This window comes from the organism of the source record quoted next, unplaced genomic scaffold (assembly GCF_019419815.1).
Source record: "Pyrus x bretschneideri cultivar Hongxiangsu unplaced genomic scaffold, Pyrus_bretschneideri_v1 Contig11, whole genome shotgun sequence".
Lineage (NCBI taxonomy): Eukaryota > Viridiplantae > Streptophyta > Magnoliopsida > Rosales > Rosaceae > Pyrus > Pyrus x bretschneideri.
This window is the reverse complement of record NW_025999402.1, coordinates 4,737,874-4,760,841: the sequence shown is the minus strand read 5'-3', so window position 1 is coordinate 4,760,841 and position 22,968 is coordinate 4,737,874. Positions and strand designations below refer to the sequence as shown.

Here is a 22,968-nt window from a genome sequence, read left to right as displayed (position 1 = left end):
TCATCTACGTGGCATATCTGTTTCAAGACTCCTCATTCAAGTGGTATGAGTTGTGGGGTAGTCGTATAGGGATTTTAAATTATTTGTGGTCTTTTGCTAATTTCCTCCATATCAAGAAATTGATCACTGGAGGATATATACCCATCTGGCACCCTTGTAATTGGTTCTTTGTGGTAATGGAACTCTATCGCTTATGTCAAAAAAAGAAAAAAAAAAAAAAAAGAAAAAGAGAAGCACAATCCCTATGACACAACTCGGTAGGCGATTGAGCTATTCCCAGCACAAGCAAGCACATCACAATAGCATTGTCAAAACCCTAGCACTCATATGGCTTAGCTCCTCCTTCTTCAGCTTTTCTTCTTTTCTATATAAATTAATTCTTTGAGTTTGTTCTTCAAGTTTGATGGTGGACGAAGTGGAGCCTCAAGCCACATTGCTACATACATGGACATCCATATAATTTCTAAGCAATATTGTAGCTATCATAATTAATAGGAGGTATGAATTTCTTCATCAATTGCAGTTCCTTCGATGTAGGCGTTTACCGTGTACAGTGATGAGCACAGTAATTCCACCATATTGGACATGTTTTGTTTTTTTTGGGATGTTTGTTGCGCAAGCTAAATTTAATGGGTGCACCTAGAGTTGTCTAAATCTTTTGTTGGGTGCAATGGTTAGCATAAGGCCCATTTTATGACATTTTTTACAAGAAGACATTTTATTATTATTATATGATCATGTCATAACCGTGGACGATATTATTAAGAACTAGAATTGTTATAATTGAGTGGAATAATAACCTCATCACATACCAATGTTACGAGTATAACGAAAAATCAACCGTTCATAAGATTCATTCCATCCATTGTTTGTATATATTTGGTCAATTCCATTCCATTGTTCATGATTGTGCATTTTGGAAACACTGAAAACAGCATTTTCAATGATTTGGTTACATTTTTTTCTTCGCCAAAGATTCTTGATTGATTGCCATGTTTATTTGGTTGGTTATAAATTAAAGTTGAAAAGAGTGAAGCTTGGTTACTTGCTTAATGTTTTATTTCCAGCGGTATATAAGCAATTGACAAGGAGCAGATTGGATTTGTTTGGTTGAGATGTCAACGTTAGAGCCCCATATGACATAACAAGTGAAAGATTTCCGAGCCCCTAGTATTATATGTGTGTGTATGTGTGTGTGTGTGTGTGTGTATTGAATCTCAATGTACACATCAAACTCAATAAAGTACCTTGTATTAATCAGAGAATCGTACCATAACCCCTTTACATTATTGGTGATGTTGGAGTCACTTTAATCATTGAGAAATGGTAAGGGAATTTCTCAAAAGTGAGATTTTTTATGGAGTATCTGCCATTTCATAGTTCAACGTCTAATTTCATGCCAACATGATAAAACATTATGCTCAAAACATGAGGTGACAAAAAATTCATGAAGAGTTTCACTTTTGAGAGAGTCCATTCAAATTTTTTTTAATCATTTTCTCTAGTTAACTCACCAATCAACATCAACCAATCTCTCAAGTTTGGAAATTTGATCTTGGCTTAACTCGATCGATCTAACCCTTATTAAGAAATCCTATATTGGGGACCCCCATTAGTTTTTCTCCACTATAACAACTATGCATGCTTTAACGTGCAATCATGTGAGCTTTTGGTAAGACTGAGATATGACCCTATTTGCAAAACACAACTGATTATTTTTGTGAGATTCTCTTCTGGAAGCTGATCTTGTTCACAGAATGGTGATTAACTGTTAATGCATGTGATTGAGCAGCTGAGCTTGTTAAATCATATAGAAACAACTCGAGAATCAATAGGAACCGAAGAAGTTAGGGTTTGAAGATGACAGAAAACTGAAGAAGTTTCTCTCAATCTTTCATTCAGTAAAAACGAATCATAAAACATCTAATCTAATCTAAAGCTCACTTATATACGTTTGCATTAACGCGCACCTAACTACAGTTATTAGCAATTAACTATATGCTATTCTAAAAGATCACATCATGCAAGAGAGACTAGCTATCTAGTATGCATAGTGAGACTCACTACTTCTTTCATAAATAATTGTTCATGCAGAAAAAGTGCGGGTATTTTTTATGTTTTATGTATTTATGACTCTCTAGTAGGATAAGGATTGTGATTATCTTTTTTCTATTTGTTTATTAGGTTTTAAGATTGCTTAATTTCCTGACTCTCTTTGTTTCAAGGTTAGATCTTTATAAATACACATCTTGTAACTCTATAAGAATAAGTCTTATATAGAGCTTGTAATTCGTTTTTTTTCCTTCTCGATTTGTTAACACTCACGAGAGAATATGTCAAGAATTTTTCAACCTACTCACATGTAACTCAATATTTTGGTAAGGGAAACATTTTTTACCCACTCTTTCTCATCTTAGACACACTTCTCTTGTTTTGTAGTTGTTGAATAATTAAAGTAAAATCAACAATAAAAACTAACAAAGAATGTGCAAAAAATTAAAAAATGTGTGCTAAAATAACTACATTTGTAACTGGCCACACCTTTTTTTACGCCACAGATAAACAAGATTACCACCGACATATGCATGCATTAAACTATTTGTGATTGACTCCTTCAAGGGTCGAAAATTTTCACGTCCGTGATAGTGTACATGTATTGATTATCAACTATATTTATATATACATCAAGCACAAGAATAACTACTTTCCCAACTTATCCCATATGAACTTAATAAGAAGTTGACAAATTTTATTAGTGTGACATCATCTATCAGCCTCAGACTGACTCATCTGGTTTCAACTGTTTTCTTTTGTGTTTGCTAGCAGGGAAATTAGATGAGTTGTTTGGTTTATGAGTCTACAACGTGCCCAAATCTTGAACCCCAAATATCGTTTTCGTCTCTTTCCTATTGGCAAGTGGTGGGGATTGCATGCAATGCATGGAAATTAAAAAATAAAATGTAAACTAACAGAGTTGAAATTTCAGAGAGACAATTCGCGCATGAGATTGTTGAAAGTCAGCGTATTAGGGCTGATTTGGTATTTCTGTACTTTGAAAAAAACTACTTCTGCTGTGCTATGAGAAAAAACTCATTTTTGCTGTTTCACGTTTTCAACTTTTTTTCACAAAAAATTGTGAAAATAAACTGTTTTTAAGAGTTTACCAAACATTTTTTTGAGTTCAACTTTTTTTTTATACCTACTTTTTATAAAATACCAATCTTCACAAAGCCGTGCGCAGCTGAATTGTCGTCTATATATGTACTCATAAATTCTCCAAAGATTTTTCTGTCCCCAACACACGTGCACGTTAGCATTGATATTTCTTCGGTTTCTACCAGACCAAAGGACGGTGGAAGGTTTATACATTAAAGAAGAAAAAGAAGGTAGCGATGGTCATGTGAAAATTCTTGGGTATGAGGTGGAATGTGGGTTTCTTTCCGAATCGATCATGAGCAATCCACATCTTATTGCACAATTAAGAACCGAAAAATACTCATGTTAACTCTCTTGATCAAATGGTAATTTTGGCTATAGTTATATACCTCGAAAATTTGGACAACCACAAATTAATAATTAATGAATTACATAGAATGTTGAATCATATGACATACAAAATTTCATAAAAATAGAATCAACAACGAATCATATGACAGACAAAATTTCTACTATAAATATTTATTTTGAGACCTCATCGACTTAAGTAAATTTGGGTGTTAAAAAGATGCTTTCCATCGATTTTTGGTGCTATTAGGGTGTTTGGGCTATATAAACTTTACTAGGCAAAACTTATTAGAATATTGTGCTCCTTTTTGCACTCAAATTAAAATCTTAATATTTGATTAATTAGAACAACACTTAAATGTGGGCTTTTTGAACATGGTGTGCCCGTTATGTCTCTGCCTTACTCCATTTGGTTGACTTGGAGACGGCGGTACATGATAGCCGCAATTTGTGTCTATAGAAAGCTAATTTAATCATTTGACTGGTCAATACTCTATCCTTACCTGCACGGGCACATCCGATGCATGCATGTGAAATAGTAGGCCAAGCTGCTTGTATAACAAACGTTTTTAGAATAAAGATTTATTTTGAAATCATGTAGCAAATGTTAAATGAACGATTGATGTCACTGAAATTATATTTTAGTTGCCAAAGATTTGAGGCTATGAATTAACAGGCAAGAAACAAACAAAAATAAAAACGGAAGAGATGTCATGGGGAAGAAAAAAAATTTATTAAACGAATGCTCACCAATTATTGAAGATTTTAGTAAAGCCCCTAGCCTTAGCTAGGTTTAAGTCTTGGACCAAACTGGGTGGCTGAGGACCGAAGAGTGTGAGGACTACCTACCTAGCTACCTTGCTGCATGCATATTTTACTGGTTTTACATTACATGGCAATGGCGACGAGTCGACGACACTGCAAAAACCCAGAATCTGCGGATACATGTTGCGGTGCTTTCTTTCTCTTTACGTCAACGACCCCTTCATCAATTTCTGTCCTTCGTCTGTCTCATTTCCTTCCGGCTTGCCGACACAACCTACATATTAAACCTTTTAATCTCGACCGTCCAGTCCGTTGAAGTTGAGTCATTTTGCAATGATTCTCTAATAAATACCCCATATCCAGAGGGCCAGACCTTTTATATCGGCTTGTGGGGTTTGGCTCAAGATAATATGCTAAGCGTAGCCATACCATGGTCAAAAAATTATTGTATTATTAGGCCTAGGGCTAGATATATATCGAGAAGAATATTATATGGTTGCATCTTGGAAGTGCATGCATGTAAATTAATCTTTGGTTTCACCTTGGTGAAGATATATATATATATAAATGTTTTTTTATTTACCAGGTATGATGAGTCAACTAAGTTCTAATACTAAAAATCAGCAATCTTACACATATTATGCATATGAGAGAAAAACATATAGCAACATTTTAAGTGAGGCATTATGTCCATTTTGTTGATTTTAAGTGAAGCGTGAGGCTAATACAAGGAAAGTACATTGTGATAGATACATGAATACACTTAATTTTGGATCCAATATCAAGCAAAGTAGTTACATGTTTTATGCTATTCCAATAGGATTAAGATATACGTCTTTATATAAACAAAAAAATACATCATGTTTTTTTGTTGTTTCCTGGTTAGTGTGTCCAAATAAAATATACTTTCTGGTTGCGGAATTTCAATATTAAACACTCTTGCATAATTAACAAAATAGTTAGCAATAAACAAATCCAATCCCATCCAGATACGTCGTAGTTCAATATTAATTTCATGTCGTAGGGCCAGTGTGTTTTGTTGACTCAACAAAAACCCTAAAAATACAGAGTTTTTACTCTTTGTTTTAACACCCCGAAGTGTCTGTAGTGGTAAACCAATAAGGTTAAGAGAGCTCTACCCTCAACTACTAAAGTTGAGGTGGGTTAAGTGTTACATCCAATTCCTACTAATCGTCAATAATTAATCTCTTGTTATACCTATGGTTTGTCCATATTCGATTCTTAATTAAGGGAAACCCTGAAATTAGTAAAGTGATTATATATAGATTTCATTATGCTATTAGACAAAAGTTAACAACTGTGCAACCTAATTAAGATGGCGATACGTGTGTACATTTTTGTGATTAGGTGAAGATGAGTGATATAAGAGAAGTTCTTGTGCTTGTAATAGCAAAGGTTTCTTGTGAGTGTAACTTCTGAACTACTACAAACTCCAAAAGTCAACGCAGATTATAAACAAATCAATTGAGGTTTTTACGTAAAAGATTTGTAATTTAGTTGGTTAATAACATTTATCTTTACGCCTAAAGTTCTTTTTCAACTCTAAACGAAGTTTTTAACAATCTTACACAGAACAAATTGAAACCGCAAAGCTCGGGACTGGTAAGATTGAATAATAATAAATCACATATACTTTTCTTTTGTCTCGTGGAAAGTGTGTCAAGCTTGAAACTCCATGTCCCAGAAAGACACTACACTAACTCGGTGCTTTCTTTTCGTGTATTGGTTAAAACTGTTACCGCCACAGAAAACAAGTCATTTAGTCCTAAGCACCAAGTGCAGTGCAGGCTCAAATCGCCAAAATATTCATATAAAATGGAAAACTCACCAATTACCAACAAGACTTGCTTTCTTTTACGAAGCCAATCTGAATCATTCGCCTGGTTTTGTATAAAAACCAAACACAATTTACACAAAACAAATCCTCTTTGGTAGGCCGCGTGATTCTCTTTTCATAAAAGAAACTACTGCATGCCAAGTATGAATCCAAAGGTTCGAAAGGCTTGCAATGCTTTTGAAAGATTCAAAGTTCACTTTTACTTTTGGAAATAAAAATAATAATAATAATAACACTTCGAACAGTTTTATAGGGTAACAGTCTAGGTATCTAGCAAGAGCTTTTAGGATTTGAATTCACACTTCGCTTTTAGAGTTTAACTAACGCTAAGTAATGCAAAAGTTATAATACACTCTAATATATTTTTTAACAGCGATATTTGACTGTTAGATCTTCGATCGTTAATGTTAGAAATTCCTAATGTGAAAATTCTGTTAAATTAAATCATTTATGGTTCTTGCTATTCTGTATTACGGTCTAGTAGTTATTCATCTTCACTTAAAAGTGAGATGTTTTATGTTTGAATCTCGTAGATGGCGAATTTGATACCAAATTAAGTTGTCCATTGTGTGGCTTAACCGAACTCATCCACCCTTTAGTGTAAAAATATAGATGTATTAAAAAAAAAAAAATCATTTACTGTTCTTCAATCACCTCTGAAGGGCACTTAACAAAGAGCTTTTTTTGAGTAATCTCGTCTCTCTAGAAAGACTTAAAAACATGAATTGTGTCCTCAAAGTTTATCTTTTTGTTGTTGCCTACGTGGCATAATCTTCCGCATTGAATCAACAAGGAACAAGGAAATATTATGAACTGCTGTGGATGAAAGAAGGCATGGAGAGGCGAGATATAGGAAAGGAGAAAATTCAGGTAAAAAACACAGAAATGAATCATTTTCGGATCCCTTCTATTAAATCTACCAAATTCATTAATTCGTGCTTTTGAAATTTGATCAAACGGCTAAAAACAGGGACCCCCTTTAAAAGTTATAATAACTTTAGCCGTTGGATCAAATTTCAACAATTCAGATTGATGGATTTCGTGGATGAAATCCAAAACGATCTCTTTCCAAAAAAAACACAAGTTTGATTTGAGAGGGTGTCAGTCTTTGATGGTCATCCCACAATCAATTTTATGTGTATAGTCCGGCATATGTTGCCCAAAATTTGGTCGGGGTCCATATGAAGTACTCAATTTCAGCAACCAAAATTCATGTATAGCTCTTGACCAAATAAAAAAAAAAAAAAATTCATGTATAGCATGAAGACAAGAGCCATACAACACACCAGGATAACCACACACCCTCTGCCCTTTGAGAGAAACTATCTGGGCACGTTGTCAATATCTCAAGCAAATCATGTAATATCTGGTGTGACAATGACTTATAAGTTTGGAATAATATCACCGTAACATTTTAGGTGTAAACAAATTTCTTTGCTAATCTTTAGCCATATTCAAAACTTCTTGATCCACCACAACGTATATATCTTAAATAAATCACAGGTTGACATATGAAAATGTTAAGTAGAAAGCAACGCATGAAATATTTGAGATACGTCATTGTGACATCTCGAATGCATGTAATTTTATATTCTATACCCAGAAGCATAACATGTACAAAAACCCATTTCCACATTCACATCGAGAAACACAAGACACTAGTGAACAAATTAAAGACTGAATTTTGATAACGGGGTTGTCTTCCAAAACTGTAAACATGAACTCCTTTATTTAAAAGTAAGGAAATTTATTAGAAACAAGACAAACTAACAAAGAACTTAAGACTAACAATTTACAGTTACAGGGCTTTTTTTTTTTTTTTTTTTTCTGGAAATTTGTAATTTGTAATTACTTGGACCTAATATCAGTGAGATCAATCCAGATTTGCTTGAACACCTTGATGATCATCTCATGGTACTCATCAGAATTCAAAGAAAGATAACATGCAAGAAGATCTTCCAAATCCTTGGACGCCTTGATGTTGTTCTCCATGATCATCTCCACCATTGATTCCCTGAAATCCCTCTGGGGATCAAACGACGACTTGACAATTGCGAAGCTGTCGGAGATGCTCCTTCGCTTCGAGCTCGAATTCGACGACACGCTCCGCCGGCTGAGGCCGGCCTGGTTGATCTTCCGGTTGGAAATTCTCGGCGAATTCCGAAGGCGGACGCCGGGAGATGTAGCTGCATTTGATGAAGGAAGCCTTCTACCATCACTTTTAGTAATGCTCCTCTGTTCTTTCTTCTTGTTCTTGTTCTTGTTCTTCTTCACTTCGCTCACCATTTCGCTGAATTTTGGTGGCTTGGTTATAATTGGAGGGAGCTCGAGCTCGGAAAACGAATCCAACCCATCCTCCGGCGCATCCGATACTTTCACATCGGATAATTTCATGGTCAGAGACGCCTTGTCGACGTCGACAACGACGTCGTTTTCACCGGAGTCGACATGGTAAGCGGCGAGAACGCGGTCGCACCGGAATTCAGGCTCATTGTCGTCGTCGAGAAACTCCGTCTCTGACGTCGGGTCTGGGAAGCTGTCGAAGGAGAAAGACGACCATGTTTCAGGTGGGGATTGGGATTTAGTCCAGACGGATTCAATGGTGGTGGCGTGGCAGCCGCAGCCGGCTGAAACAGAGGAAGTTAGGAGGTTGGGATCGGAAGAGGGCAAGGTGGTCATTCTGTTCCTGAGTTTTTGTCTGTTGGATTTTTTTGGTGGTGGGTTATTGGTGGGGGAGGAGGAGGAAGGGAATCTGTGAGATGGGGCAGGCGCAGGGGAGGTGAGCTCTCTTGTGAAGTAGTAAGACTGTCTTGGGTGGCAGTGGAGGTGGTGGGGCAGTTGCCGCGTTGGCTTCGAGGGCTCTGTAAATTTTTTTGTTAGAGAAGAAGCAAACGAGGGTGGTTTTTGTTGTTGTTTTTCTTCTTGGATTGCTTTTTTCTGGGCTTGCTCATGTCTTTCAGCTTGCTAAACCAGGAATTGGACATCATATCTGATAATCTAAACTTGTGGTTTCCCATCACCACCTCTCTCTCTCTCTCTCTCTCTCCTCTCTCACTTTCTCTCTCTCTTCCACTCAGTGATGTGTAAACGAAGGGAAGAAGGAAGAGAGGACTTCAGTTTTCTGGCACTCACTCACTCTGTTACTCATATTGAAAGATAAATAAAGGGGAGTTTTTTTTGTAATTTTATGGGGGCAGGAGTTCGGGTCCACCAAGGAGAAAATAGTGATCAAATTTTCCGCACTCATTTTGTTTATAGTCTGAGATTTTTCAATATATTAAAAACATGGAGCGGTACGCTACATGTTATTATATAATTGAAGGGGCATTTGAAAAAAAAAAAAATTCCTCCAATTGTATAATAACATGTGGAAACCTCCCTATGTTCGGGCCACACTAAAAATTTCTTCTCTTTGTGGCCTCTATCACTATTGACACGTAAGGAGAATTAAGTTCATTAATACGTATCAATTAATGATAGAAGTCACACAAAATAAGTGCATAAGATTTGAACTTGTATAGTAAGGGAAGGAATGGTGTTGTGGGGTCCAAGGGGGGCCGTTGGTAAAATGGCCTCCTTATAGTAGCCTGCCCATAAAGAAAGGGTGGTGTTATCACATACCAATTTTTACGTGTCACATACTTGTTATATTATGTCTTTTAATTTATTCAATTTATTTGATCCGATAATTGAACATTGAGGGGGATGTATGAGAAGTAAAAATGAGTTTGTAGATAGCCTTACTCTAAGGAACTTTTGTTCTCTTGTTTAGTTAATGAGATAGCTATTTTGTTTACTTCTTTAACCAACTCTTTAAATTGGAGCAATATCCCTGAGTTTTATCTCAATTGGAGCCTTGATCTCTGAATTTAAATTCATGAGGATTGGTTTTTAAACTTGTTATAATGTAGAGTGGTGGTCTATTTAGCACATTTTTAGCTAACTTCGTTCAAACTTCTATCTATTTTTTTGGCCCCTTTAAATTCTTTATTTTAGGTGGACAACCTAACAAAGTTAGCCAAAAGGATTATTACTCCACATTATAACAAATTTAGAACTTTCGTCTATTCTTTTGTCCCTTTAAATCCTTTATTTTAGATGGCCAATCTAACAGATTAATCCAAAAGGATTGTTGCTTCACATTATTTGTTATTTAAAGACCAAAACTCACGGACCTTAATTTAGAGAGCAAAGCTCTAATTGCACCAAACTTCAGAAACTATTGCTCTAATTTTCTTTAAACGTAAGTCTGTCTCTAAATGATGCCCTAATTTATTGTCTTTAAAAAAATGATTCTTTAATAAAGTCTTTTGACTAATAGTATTTCCGTGTTATTTTTTTAGTCTTTTGACTAAAGTTTTATAAAAATGATTCTTCGTCGGAGTCTCGTCCTCCTACACTTTATGATTTAAGAAAATGGTAGTTATTCATTGTTCGTTTTTAATTTAACGACAAAGGAAAAGTAGAACAACAGTTAAATGATCACCTACCATTACATAAAGATCGAAGGGTATATGATCTTAAATTTCATAGATCATAGTGTCAATGGAACTCTACAGTGTAATATTTATAAGTAGGAGTAAGAGTAGAGCTAGGATTTTCTAAATGGGTGGAATAATATAATTTGGACAGTGTTATTTATACACTCTTTTTACCTTCTACACACCTTTATTAGTTTTTGTCCATTAATCTTCTTTAATTCATTCAATCTAGTAGCCGAAAATTAAGAAGAGTGTGTGAGAAATAAAACTGAGTGTATAGATAGCAGCATCATATTATTTAAGAAAAAAAGGAGAAAACATGAAAACCAAGAATAACCAAAGATGGCCTAAAAAGAGTGAAGCACTAAAATTAAGGAAAATTAACGAAAAGTTAAAAAAAAAAACGTCACTTTTAATGAAAATTATTTTTAAAGGTATAGTGAACAATACCAGGAAAGGTATAAATGTGATTTTTCGTTAAAAGTGAACAGTACCAGAAATATTTTGTTAAACTTCCTCTAAAATTAAGGTCATCTTTAACCAAGGGCAATATGCCAAAATATATCTTGGAAACTTTAAAATCCACCTCCACACAAGGGAGCCATATTCTAGTCACCAAGATGGGTTGGCTACATATAAACCTCAAGCAGTTCTCGAGCGGGCTATGTTTAGCCCTTTGACAAAGCTTTATGTGGAGTTCTCACGAGGTTCCTCTCTCTCTCACTCTCTCAAAGTACACGATATATTAGTGTATAAACCATATACTGCTGGAAATGAAAAGAAAAAATAACCCGCTAAAACTACATATTCAAAATATGAAAACCTTTAAGGAAAGAGATTCTTATTTTTTTTCCTTTTTTATAAAAATAGGGATTAGTTATAAAGTCCACATCATATCAAACTTTAATTATTCAAACCGTTTATTTTTTATGTTGCACCTTATAGATCATCCTTGCAAAGTATTAGCCAAATCGGAAATGTTTAAAGCATCTAATTGAGTTCAAAGAAATTAACGAATATTTTGTTATATAAGAAATAATGAAATTTTATCTTGATAATTAAATAGGCAAATGATTTCAGATTGAATTGAATTTTTATAATGATGATATGTGAAATAAGACTTACAAAATAAACGGTTCGGATCGTTGAAGTTCAATGTAGAGTGTGCCCCACACCTAATCCCATTTTTTGAAAAAAAAATATATATATCTATTTGCATAAAGGGCCTGTTCAGAAAAAAATATATTTGAGAGAGCTAAAACATATAGTCCAATGGTAGATTAGATGGCCTACAAGAAAAATGAATGAGGATCAGATTAATGGGCTTACTTTGATGTGTCATGTTGTGTTAGATTGAGCTTATCTTTTATCTTTTTTATTTTATTTTATTTTATTTTTTTATATCTCATATTGAGCTTATCTATATGATAAGACATGGGCTAGATATGTTTTAAAGTTGCCTTAGTCTATAATCCACCCCATAGAGCCAAAATACGTAGGAGAAACATTTTCGAATTTTTTTTGTGAGGATCTAAGAATTCTTAAATCATGTTCGTTCATCGTATATCGTGTAGTCAGTTTTCGTCAGATACTATTCATATCTAATTTATAATATAAATATTTAAAATGATTTTTGATCAAACGATATACGATGAATAGACACGATTGAAGATCCCCAGGATCCTCATTCCCTAAATACGACTCCGCTTTTAAATTGAAGGTCTCATGTTGTTCGCCTCACATTAATTATGAGCTCAATACGTAATTATGACTAGTTAATTGAGTGGTTTTATCCAAATTTTGCCCCTAATAACATTTTATTAAAATAAAAAAACAACTCCCTCTCTCCTTCTTTCAGTTTTGTGGGTGTTTTGTTTGGGAGCGATTTTATCGTGACCGGGAGGTTGTTTCTTATAGTACCACGGCTTATCAGTGTCCTACATTTCTTTTCCAACTCTTTTGTCAAAGTGGCTTACATGCAGCCTTGGCCGGTAGGGTCCTATAACCTGGACACAGAATATCACAACTCTTTGGCCTCTTTGGTCACGTATTGGAAAAACTACCCCGAAGGGCAACCTTCTGTTAAAACGATCACTTTTACTCTTGGCCTTTGGGAACTTCTCACAGAGTTGCTACTCATACAGCTTCAGAAGAAAACACAGGTTTTTGTCGTACATTGAATGACCGTAAGGACTAGTGTGTGTTTTGCATTTTTCGCGTTTTTAAGTTGTGGATGAAGGGAAATTCTGCAAAGATCCAAAAGACATAAAGGTTTGGAAAGATTTTGTGTTTATATAGCTCCAAGATAGAAAAGTTGTGTCCCATCGAGATAGATATGCATAATCTATTGTTTGTTGTTAGTACCCTAGCTCCTTGGGCTTTTTTTAGGGCATAAAATGTATATCTTTATGCATAATCTATTGTTTGTTGTAGACTGACCTATGTTTCTTCATCATCTAAGTCCAACCCAAAATGAAAACCCTAGTCCAAGTGACAACAAAACTCTAAACCGGAAACTCATATTACAGTTGATCATTCAAAGATTTGGGAGCCAATATAAATCTTCTTGTGGTAGTGTACAAAATGGGACAAGGATATTATATAATAGCAAGTGGGGTTCCACAAAGAGGATTAGGCGTGAGTCCAAAAAAATCGATCATTTAGTTTTTTTTTAAATGGAAAGGGATCCTCTCCGGATTTCTTCCACCAAATTCACCAGGTCAAGAGATCTGAGCTCTTGAAATTTGATCCAACGGCTAAAAGCAGGGGTTTCCCTTTAAAAGTTATAATAACTTTAGCCGTTGGATAAAATTTCAAGGGTCCGGATTCATTGACTTGGAGGATTTGGCGGAAGGGATCCGGAGAGGATCCCCTTCCTTTTTGAAATTAGGGACCTGGTGTTGGATGTGTGAGTTAAGATTTAGTTTTGATGAGAATGGCAAGATTCACTAACTCATTGCGTTGCTGTGAAATGAGTCTTTTTATTTGTATTTGTGTCAAATAATTTTATAATTTGTTTCTCTTTAGTTAAGGGTTTTGTAAGGAGTTGTATAGTATTCAAATTGAAAATAATTTATAGTTTTCTTTTAAATAATAAATATAATTAAATTACTTAGTACCTCATTTCAAAAACTGAAAAAAGTTGAATCTAAGAAGGGAAAAGGGAGCCTAAAGTTTTGATGTTTGTATTCCACCTATCTCTTACTAGTTTTGTCAAATAAAATTGAGTTTTCTTATCATTATTGTTCCTAGCTAGCTAGGTTTTTTTTATTTTTTTTATTTTTTATTTTTTATTATTAGTCCAGTGATAGCGTTAATAAGTTAGATGTTAGATTAGTCACCGATAGCGTTTGAAATCACGTCGTCATGCAAGAGCACAATACTTTTTCACTACTGTGGTAAAGGGTCACTTGCAGCTATCTAGGGTTTAAGGCTGGTTTGCCCCATTTATAACGCAGGACGAAACAACAAAGCAGAGACCGGTGGATATGTAGGACGATCACGATGAAGTTGCTTGCTGCTGTTGACTCGGATGACTGTGCGCACGCGCGCACACACAAGAAAGTTTTAAAAGCCAGCCCGCAAGCCAAACAGTGGGTGCAATGGGCGTGGGTTTGATTCACATTCAGCAGCTTAAAGAGCCCTATAATTCCTGGTCAAAGAATATTAGTCCCCCTTCCTGCTGCTGCTGCTGCTGAGTGGTCTGAAAGTATCCGGACCAAACCCATAGCCAAAACGGTGAGTACTATGTACATATACAGAAGAAAAGAGGGGACCAACTGGAATTTTTGTCCTTCTTGGGGCATATTTTTGGAGTCTATGACAATTGTTTGTACGTGCGAGGAGGAGGAGGAGGAGGACAACAAAGAATTAAAACTCCAGGCCTCTCAGTATTTATGTCATATGTTCAACATTATCCTCATCATTCTCCTCCTCAACTAGGATGTGTCGAGTAATATGCGTGAACTGTGGAGGTTTTGGGACCTTTTGTTTTTGTTTTGGCTTCGGTGGGAACGCTTGTCCGGTACATGCAAGAGTATGGCTATATATACTTGCAGACAGCTTGGTCTTGGATGGAAATTTGGGTTAATGATTGAGTAAGACAACGCAATCCTCGGAGTCGGCGAAAATTTTGGTTTAATCGAAATCGTTGAACTGATCAAATTTAGTGTATCAATCACGACCGCATCTTGATGTATCGACAACATAGAGCTGAAATATTGGTGATATATATAGCAATTATATATTGACTGACATGCTAAAATCTTGATCATGTCAGCAATGGATGTTTAAAAGTTGATCATTTTGGGCAATTTTCCAAAGAAAAACCTCATTACTCTCACTTATATGCAATGTTTTACAAGACGCTAGGTGCTAGTTAGGTGGTAGGTTGAGGCCTAGTGCCTAGGCGGCTAGGCGAGCGCCTAAACGGACTAGGCAGATTTAAGTAAATCTTTATATTTCAATACTTCATAATATATATGTCGTTCTATTTTGTAATTTATGAAGTAATTTATGTCGTTCTATTATGTTTATACTTAAAATATATATAATTACATCATAAATTACAAAATAGAATGACATATATATTATGAAGTATTAAAACATAATGAAAACATGGGAAACAAGCATATAATTTGTGTTCATTTTAGTATTCAACAAGTTTATTACAATCTATTAAAAAAAATAATGCAAAATGAAAGTTATCTATTTTCTATCTAAGTGAGTCGCAACCTAGGCGGGGGTGTCTAGGCGTGTCTGGTCGGGTTAGGCGGTTTAGGTGGGCACCTCAACATGTCTAGGCAGACGCCTCAACAGGTCTAGGCACCATTTCTAAATTTTCAAACACCTAAGCATTAATAAGAGTGGTGACCAACCACCTAGCTCCTAGGCAGGACTTAAGCGGTGTTAAACAGAGATTTTTAGAACAGAGCTTATATGAGTGCGCATACATCAGTAGGCTATGTAAATTTGCCAATTTGGAACTGGCTTTATTCCAGAAGTTTTGTGTTTAGGCCCGTTCGCGCTAGTTGGGCTCTTTGAAGAATTATACCCACACATTTTTGTAGAAGAGATGAGGAAGTTAGATTATTACGCCTTAGTCAATCAGGTACAACTACTCTTGTAAGGTTGTAATAACACGTTTGCTAATCTAAAAATGTGAAATGAGAATGCGTATGAAGGTTCAAACTGGTATGAAAAGAAATGAAAAATCATGACCCAATCAAAGATGAAAAAGTTTTTATAGCCGCAATTAAGGTCAAAGGGTATATTTCAAAGATAAGAAAAATGTACATTGGATATATCCCTAAGATACGTTGATAAATTTGGGTGTATCAACTTTTCTATGTACTAATTCACCTAATTCAAAAAAATAGACGCATGATAGTTTCTCTAGCAGTCATACTACTGCCCCCATTTTAAGTGTCAAATTCCTCCCGATTCGTAAACTAAATTCTTTCAATTTCTTGATATTGTGGCATTGGTATAAGATTAAAAATTTAAATTAGTCCTTTGACTGGACGTCCACCTCAGATTTAACATTAAAACTCCTATTTTATTGGTTTTAATGTTTTTGTGTGTATTTTAGTTCCTAAAATACCCCATAATTATATCACTATGAAGATACATCTAAAAATAATAGAGACACCGAATAAGAAATTCAGTTACATATCAAATTAAAAAAACGAATGTAATTATTGATTAGAATTCAAAAAAAAAAAAAATTATATCACCATGAAAGAAAACTCAAGAAATCAAATTTTAATGAATACATAATACCAAATAAGTAATATAATGTACCTAAACCATGGTACCTATATCACAGTATCTATATCATAGTATACCTAATGCATGGTACCTCCAAATTAAAAGGACCTAATCAGAATTTTAACATACCTAAACCATGGCACCTATGTTGGATTAGTGTACCTCACTTCTACAGTGTGCTAAAATATGGATTAGTGTACCATGTGCAGTACAAATATGCAAATCATATACAAATATCGAACTAATGTATCATGTATTCAACATACTAAAAACTTAATTATAACACCCACAACATACTAAAAACTTAATTATAACACCCACCACAGAGCTAAACCCTAAAAAACACCCACACGATTTTAGTGGAAATGCTAGACAAAGAAGCAAATCTGCACAACACCATAAAAAGGGGCAATGAAAGATTCATACAACTGAACCTTCGGGTTTAAAATGAAAAATGCAGCACTCATAACTCGGCATTTAAAAGTGGTGATTTCCCAACGTCACATAAGAGCAATGTAGGAAAAGTTGAATCAAGAAAACCATCCAAACAAATAAAAGCTGATGTGGATAATGTATGTTGACATGGACGTAGAGTCAAAGAACTATAAACAATATTTAATCTTGCATAAAGACATTTTTCTAACTATAAATTTATCCAAGGATTAAAATCACATTTTCTATAAACATAATTATAATCTAATACTATATTTTAATACTAATTCTGGATAAGTAAATGCATGCGCATTGGGTACTGACATCTTACACGCATTAAGAGAAGAGACGTCGTGAAGATGGCAAAACAAATGCGCAAGGGATATTGACATTTTTCTCAAATCAAGAGGAGATATGGTGAGGATATATAGCCAAGAATGTATTGGGTTGCGTGTATAATCTATACGAAAGAATGAATAAGATTTTTTTTCATCTAAACTTTCAACAAATCGAAACAAAGAAAACGAAAATCTCTATACACAATTACAATCAAATTCAACGAAATTAGTGACGGCTAAATTTAATCAGATTGCCACTATTGTCGCTGTTGTCGATGTACTCACATGATTCACCGTTGAATATCCCACCTCCGCAACCTCACTACCCAAACCCGCAGCCCATCTCCTCAGAATCCTCAACAGCGACGCTGCCTTCCGCCTCGCCCTCACCGTCCCCACCCCCATCAATTCCCATATCACCCTCTCAATCTCCGGCATTGACGCCAATTCCGCCACCATTTCCGATCCCCCTTTTCGACAAATTGTCACCAGCGTCGCCGCCGCGCTCTCCCTCGCCCTGTCCGACCCTTCTCTCAACACACTTGCCAATTTCCTAATCGCGCCGTACGCGGCGGCAACGGCCACTAGTCCGCCGCTTCTCACCACAATTTCCAACACAGTCACCGCCTCCTCCGGCAACCCCTCCATCACTTGCAAGGTCGTCTCCACCACCCCACCTTCCACCAATCTCGCCACTGCCTCCCTCTCTCCCGCCAAATTCAATATCGCCACCATGGCGTCCTTTTTAAAGCATCCGTGCTCGGGTCCATCCCTCGCCAGCTCCACTAACCCGTTTATGACGCGTGTCTTCCTCCCCAGTCTCTTCCTGTACCCGTGCACACCTGATAAACTGAATATCGTAGCCGCCGCATTCCCCTTCGCCTCCCACGTGGCCCCCGACCTCAGCACCTCGATGATGCCGTTAAGAGCTCCGTCCGTCTCCATGATCCGCGTTTTGTTCGCTTCCAAAAGAGAAAGGTTTAGAATCGTCGTCACGGCGTTAACCTGCAGGTTCGGACGGGCCCCACCGACGTCCGCGCCAAGGTACCGTACGAGCAAAGGGATAGCCCCAGCTTCCGCAATGCAGGCGCGACAGTCGGCGTCCGTCTTCGCCAGACTCCGGAGCTCGTAAACGACGCCGTTCGCCGCCTCCATGGACTGAGACACCGAAAGCTTATTGACCAGAAACGACGCCGTCATTCTAGTAGCTTCGAGCGCGGCCTTGTTCTTTTTGATGGCGTTGACCAGCCCCTTATTAGTCTCCGCGGTTTCGAAAGGGATTTTCTGCTGGCGGCACCACATGGCGATGAGATTTTTCAACGCGCGGTTGGGGATGAGCTCAGTGTGGCCCAGGGTCTGACCTGTCTTGGGACACGTGTTATGACCCGCTTCGATCCACAGCTTGATGGACTCACGATCGTACGTCTGCCCGGTCGCCACGGTGACCGGGTCCCGCATTAGCTCCAAACTGATCGGGCACCGGAAATCCGCCGGGAAACTTAATTCCGACGCCGATTTAAGGCGGATTAGGTCCGATACCGGCGTGGATGCTCCGAATAACACGCACTTACCGTAGCGAACGAGTCCGACGAGGGCAACGAGCTGCGACTTGGATTTCTCCTCCGTCTGGTTCTGGAACTCTTCCTGGAGGCTCTTAAGCTCCTCTCTGCAATCCGAAGCATCGCGAATTCCCAATTGCGTGAAAATATCGGAGAGCTTGGAGTGGTCGGGAACGATCTCGCTCCTGAGGCGGTCGAGTATGGAGCAAACCTCGAGGCGCAGGCCGTCGTCTCTTGGATCGACAAACGACTTCGTGGTGCTGCGGGAGCACTGGGTGCGGAGGAGGGAGACGACCTCTTCTACGTCGTCGTTTAATCGTAGCTCCTTGACGGGGAGGATGTCGAGTAAGGTGGAGAGGTCGAGGGTGAGCTCGTGGAAGCTGTTCGCTAGAGACTCGGTCTGGAGGAGGAGCCACATCCGGCTGCCGTTGGAGGAGTCTTCGAGAAGGGTCTGGATCCTCTGGAGCAGGATGTAGAGCTCCTGGAAGCAGAGGATGACGGAGTGGGAGAAGACGGCGGTGGAGCTGCGGATAATGTCTTCGAAGAAGATGGAGAGGAGGGTTGACCTGCGGATCACGGAGAGGGAGGTGCGGCGCAGGAGGAACTGGAGCGGCTCGAGGGAGGAGATTTCTTGGGAGAGATGGTGGAGGGAGCGGAGGAGGGTCTGGTCGGAGAGCTTGGGCGATATGAAGGCCCCCGCCGAGGGCTGGCGTTTTCGCGGCGGAAATGCTTGCGGAGATATTGCCATGAACAAATCAAATGAATGAATCAATGAAGCAGTAGATTGTTTATCGATGATTAAAAAAATGATAGGAAAATAGGAAAAAGATAAGGTGTGGTTATATGGGGGAAAATGGACATGGTATTTGACTGTATTTGGATATATTGGTGAAGTTGATAAGCAATGGAGTTGAAAGGGTAGGAAGCAGGTCTTTGTGATGAGAGAGAGAGAGAGAGAGAGATAGAGATAGAGGAGAGAGAGAATATTATTTAGTTATGGTATCGTCGGATGGACAACAAAGATGCAGCCAAAGTTGGAGGGCGGAGAGGAATTGAAGCCGTTGGATGATTGGATACAGTCCACAAAATATAACCAAAACCAAATTGATAAGCTGTGGTCTTCTGTTTTGAATGTTTTAACTGCCGCCCGCACCTGCACGGTATTTGAACTCTCGTCTAGAAGAGGCTAAAGAGCTTGGTTTGTCTAGGAGCTAGTAACAAACCCACTTTGGGACAATAGCCCATGTATTTCTTTTGAAAAAGTAAAATTTACGACATATGATTTCATGTCTTCAAATGTAAGTCATTCGTTACGAGAAAACATCTTACATAAAAGAAATTCACAGTTACATGACATTTTCGTTTAATAGTGTAGTGTCATATAGAGAAATGTACATATGACATTGCATTATTGGTTGAAAATATTACGATAACAGTAAAATGGTTTCGTGTAAATCCTTTTCTCCCATTCATGACTTCGCCATTGCAAATCTACAACGCATCCCCAATGATTTAACCACCTAAATGTGCCTAATGCAGGTTTCACAACATGTAAACGACGACTCACGGTCATCCACAATGACTAAAAGTTAATGGCTCATAGTCGCACTTAATTAGGCAAATGATTTTGGCGTAGTTTTACAAAGGGTAACGACTTATATGCAGCCGTCTTTCCACCGTCCGCAGTATCCAAACTCAATAGTTTACAATTTAATATTAGGGTCAGTGAAAAAAACAAAAGAGGAGAAGCCCTAATCTGACTATATCCTTTGCATGGATGAACTGGTAAGCATTCATCCGATATGGGATGACATGGCATCGCATCGGAAGGCGACGGTAGGTGGAGAGTTGTTAGTGGACTTGGCTTTCCATCGTCATCCACATGCCATCTGCCAATCAAAAGAATAATAAAATAACAACAACAACAATAATAATAATAATGTAATATTCTTACTGTAATTGCATCATTTCATTTGCTTCCCACTTTTCTTATTTAAGTTGGAAATCGGTTGGCAAAGGCTTTTCCTTGTCCCCGACGTCATGGGGTTTGATATAAGCCTTCATATATAAGTTTGTCCATAAAAGAAGAACAGTGCTAGGAAGATGATGCTGGGCTGACTGAAAAGAAACGAAATCAAATGATAGGTAGGTGAAAAAAAAAAAAAAACGATGGGTAAAGTTCACTGTTTCTGAGTGCGAGGAGAGACCATAAAATCTCGAAAAAGTCTGTTCTAGTCTTCTAAACATTCCCACCTAGCACCGTCTAAACCCGCCTAGGTAGTGGCGGATCCAGGATTTTAAACTCGGGAGGTCCCAATAATAAAGGTAAAAAAATTTATAAATAAAAATAAAATTGAAAAGTTAAATATAATACATTTCATTCAAAAATCATGTGCAAGACAACATTACAAGCTATAAAATCCTAATTCAAATGTCCACAACGAGGTTATATAGTCTGAAAATGTTCCATGACAGCTTCATTACCAATACATGAAAAAACATCTTTCTCAATGTAAACAACTAAGCTGTCACTCAATCATTGATCTCCCATTTTGTTGCGAAGTGGACCCTTAATGATATTCATAGCGGAAAATGCCCTCTCCACTAAAGCAGTTGCAACTGGTAAAACCAAAGCCAACTAAACAAGCAAATATACATATGCAAATGTTCGATGAAACCCTTTCTCCATCATTTTCTTAGCAAGCTCATTTAATCCCCCGCAATTGAGAAAAATCATTATCATAACGCACAAAATGAATGTAAATATCAAGTTGATCTTGAAGTGCCGATCTATCTCGATCTGTAAATATCAAGTTGATCTTGAGCTCAAACTACCTGAACAAGTAAACGGTGCTATTGGCTTTGGCTTGAAAAATCTTTCCATATTTCTTATTTCTTATTTCTAAACTACACATTTAACCAAAAACACAAAACAAATACCAATCAACCAATAAACAAAAATTCCATCTAAATTTCAATTATAAAATGAGTATACAAACATAAAACATATCAACAATCATATCAATAATAGACTAAATATCTCCACCAATATCTAACATAATTTAATTGAGATTATATTAGAATACCAAAAAACTTACTTGAATTTTGAACCAAATAGTGGTGGCTTGGAGAATTGAAACAAGTGGAGGTATGATATTGGAGTAATGTAATTATAATATGGGATTGGGTTGGATTAGAAATTTAAGGTTTTGGGTGAATATAAGAAAGATGAGGATTAGGGGGAAAAGCAGAGGAACAGAATGGGGGAAAGGAAAGGGAAGGGACTCTTGGGAATGAGCCCATGTGGGGCTAGGCATATGGAATCAAGGACAATTGACAAACGGCACCGTTTGTCTCATTAGTTTTTAACAAAAAATAATAATAAACAAATTGACCAAAACATTGCGTTTTGGACCAACCTTTTAAAAAACCATGTTTTCTTTCTTCTCCCCCGCAGCCCCACTGCACAGACCTCGTGTTCTCATCGTGGGGTCCCCTGGAAAATTTCTAGCAGCATTTTAGGATTGCTGAGGGGTCCTGGGACCTCCCAAGTCCCTCTGTGGATCCGCCTCTGCGCCTAGGCATCCACCTAGTTGCGACTCTCACTTCAATAGAAAATCAATCTCTTTTATTTTGCATTTTAATTTTTCAATAAAATATAAGAAACTTGCTAAATACTTGGACGAATGCTCATTATATGCTTGTTCTCCATGTTTTCAATATGTTCTAATACTTTATAATTTATATATCATTTTATTTTGCAATTTATGTATCTAATATAATTACTTGTGTCTTTTAAGTATAAACAAGCATTTATTTATATAATATATAATAAATTTACTTAAAATCGCCTAATCCGCCTAGGCCCCCACCTAAGCCCCGCCTAGCCGTCTAGGTGTTAGACCCCAACTCGCCACCCGACTAGCGCCTAGGGTCTTTTAGAACCTTGGTTCTAATACCACCCTACAGTTGCAAAGAACTAGAAAACGAAGTTGAACAATCTCACAAGAGAAAGACACAAAATGAGATAGAACTCTCTATGAATATTTCATACGTCCCATTCTCCCGCCTTCCAACAAGAAGTGAGTTTTACAACCATTTTGTAACATGTATTCATAAATGAAACAGACAATAAACTTAAAGTGAAACTGAAAATTATATAATTAAATTAATCTGATCATCCAAAAACACCTTGGCTTTTTTTTCTTCAAAAGACTACATGTTTATACATATTTGGCGTACTACACATACGGCAAGTGATG

At 37.1% G+C, this 22,968-nt stretch overlaps 2 protein-coding genes and 1 long non-coding RNA gene across 3 annotated transcripts; all 3 read right to left on the bottom strand.

Annotated features, from left to right (window-relative positions):
* Positions 1-7,837: 7,837 nt before the first annotated feature.
* LOC103938626 (transcription repressor OFP2) lies at positions 7,838-9,159 on the bottom strand. Its single transcript, XM_018645300.2, is given in 2 exon segments — positions 7,838-9,040; positions 9,043-9,159. Coding segments are annotated over 2 exon segments (1,167 nt in total). The 5' UTR covers positions 9,145-9,159; the 3' UTR covers positions 7,838-7,975.
* An 8,076-nt stretch (positions 9,160-17,235) lies between these two features.
* LOC103961191 (U-box domain-containing protein 16) lies at positions 17,236-19,520 on the bottom strand. Its single transcript, XM_048575518.1, has one exon. The coding sequence runs from the start codon at positions 19,452-19,454 to the stop codon at positions 17,394-17,396; it is 2,061 nt and encodes a 686-aa protein (XP_048431475.1). The 5' UTR covers positions 19,455-19,520; the 3' UTR covers positions 17,236-17,393.
* A 1,506-nt stretch (positions 19,521-21,026) lies between these two features.
* LOC125473126 lies at positions 21,027-22,029 on the bottom strand. The gene is made up of 2 exons (XR_007255036.1): positions 21,805-22,029; positions 21,027-21,541 (listed from the first exon to the last, which is right to left on the bottom strand). It is a non-coding gene; the product is annotated as an uncharacterized LOC125473126 (long non-coding RNA).
* Positions 22,030-22,968: the final 939 nt, after the last annotated feature.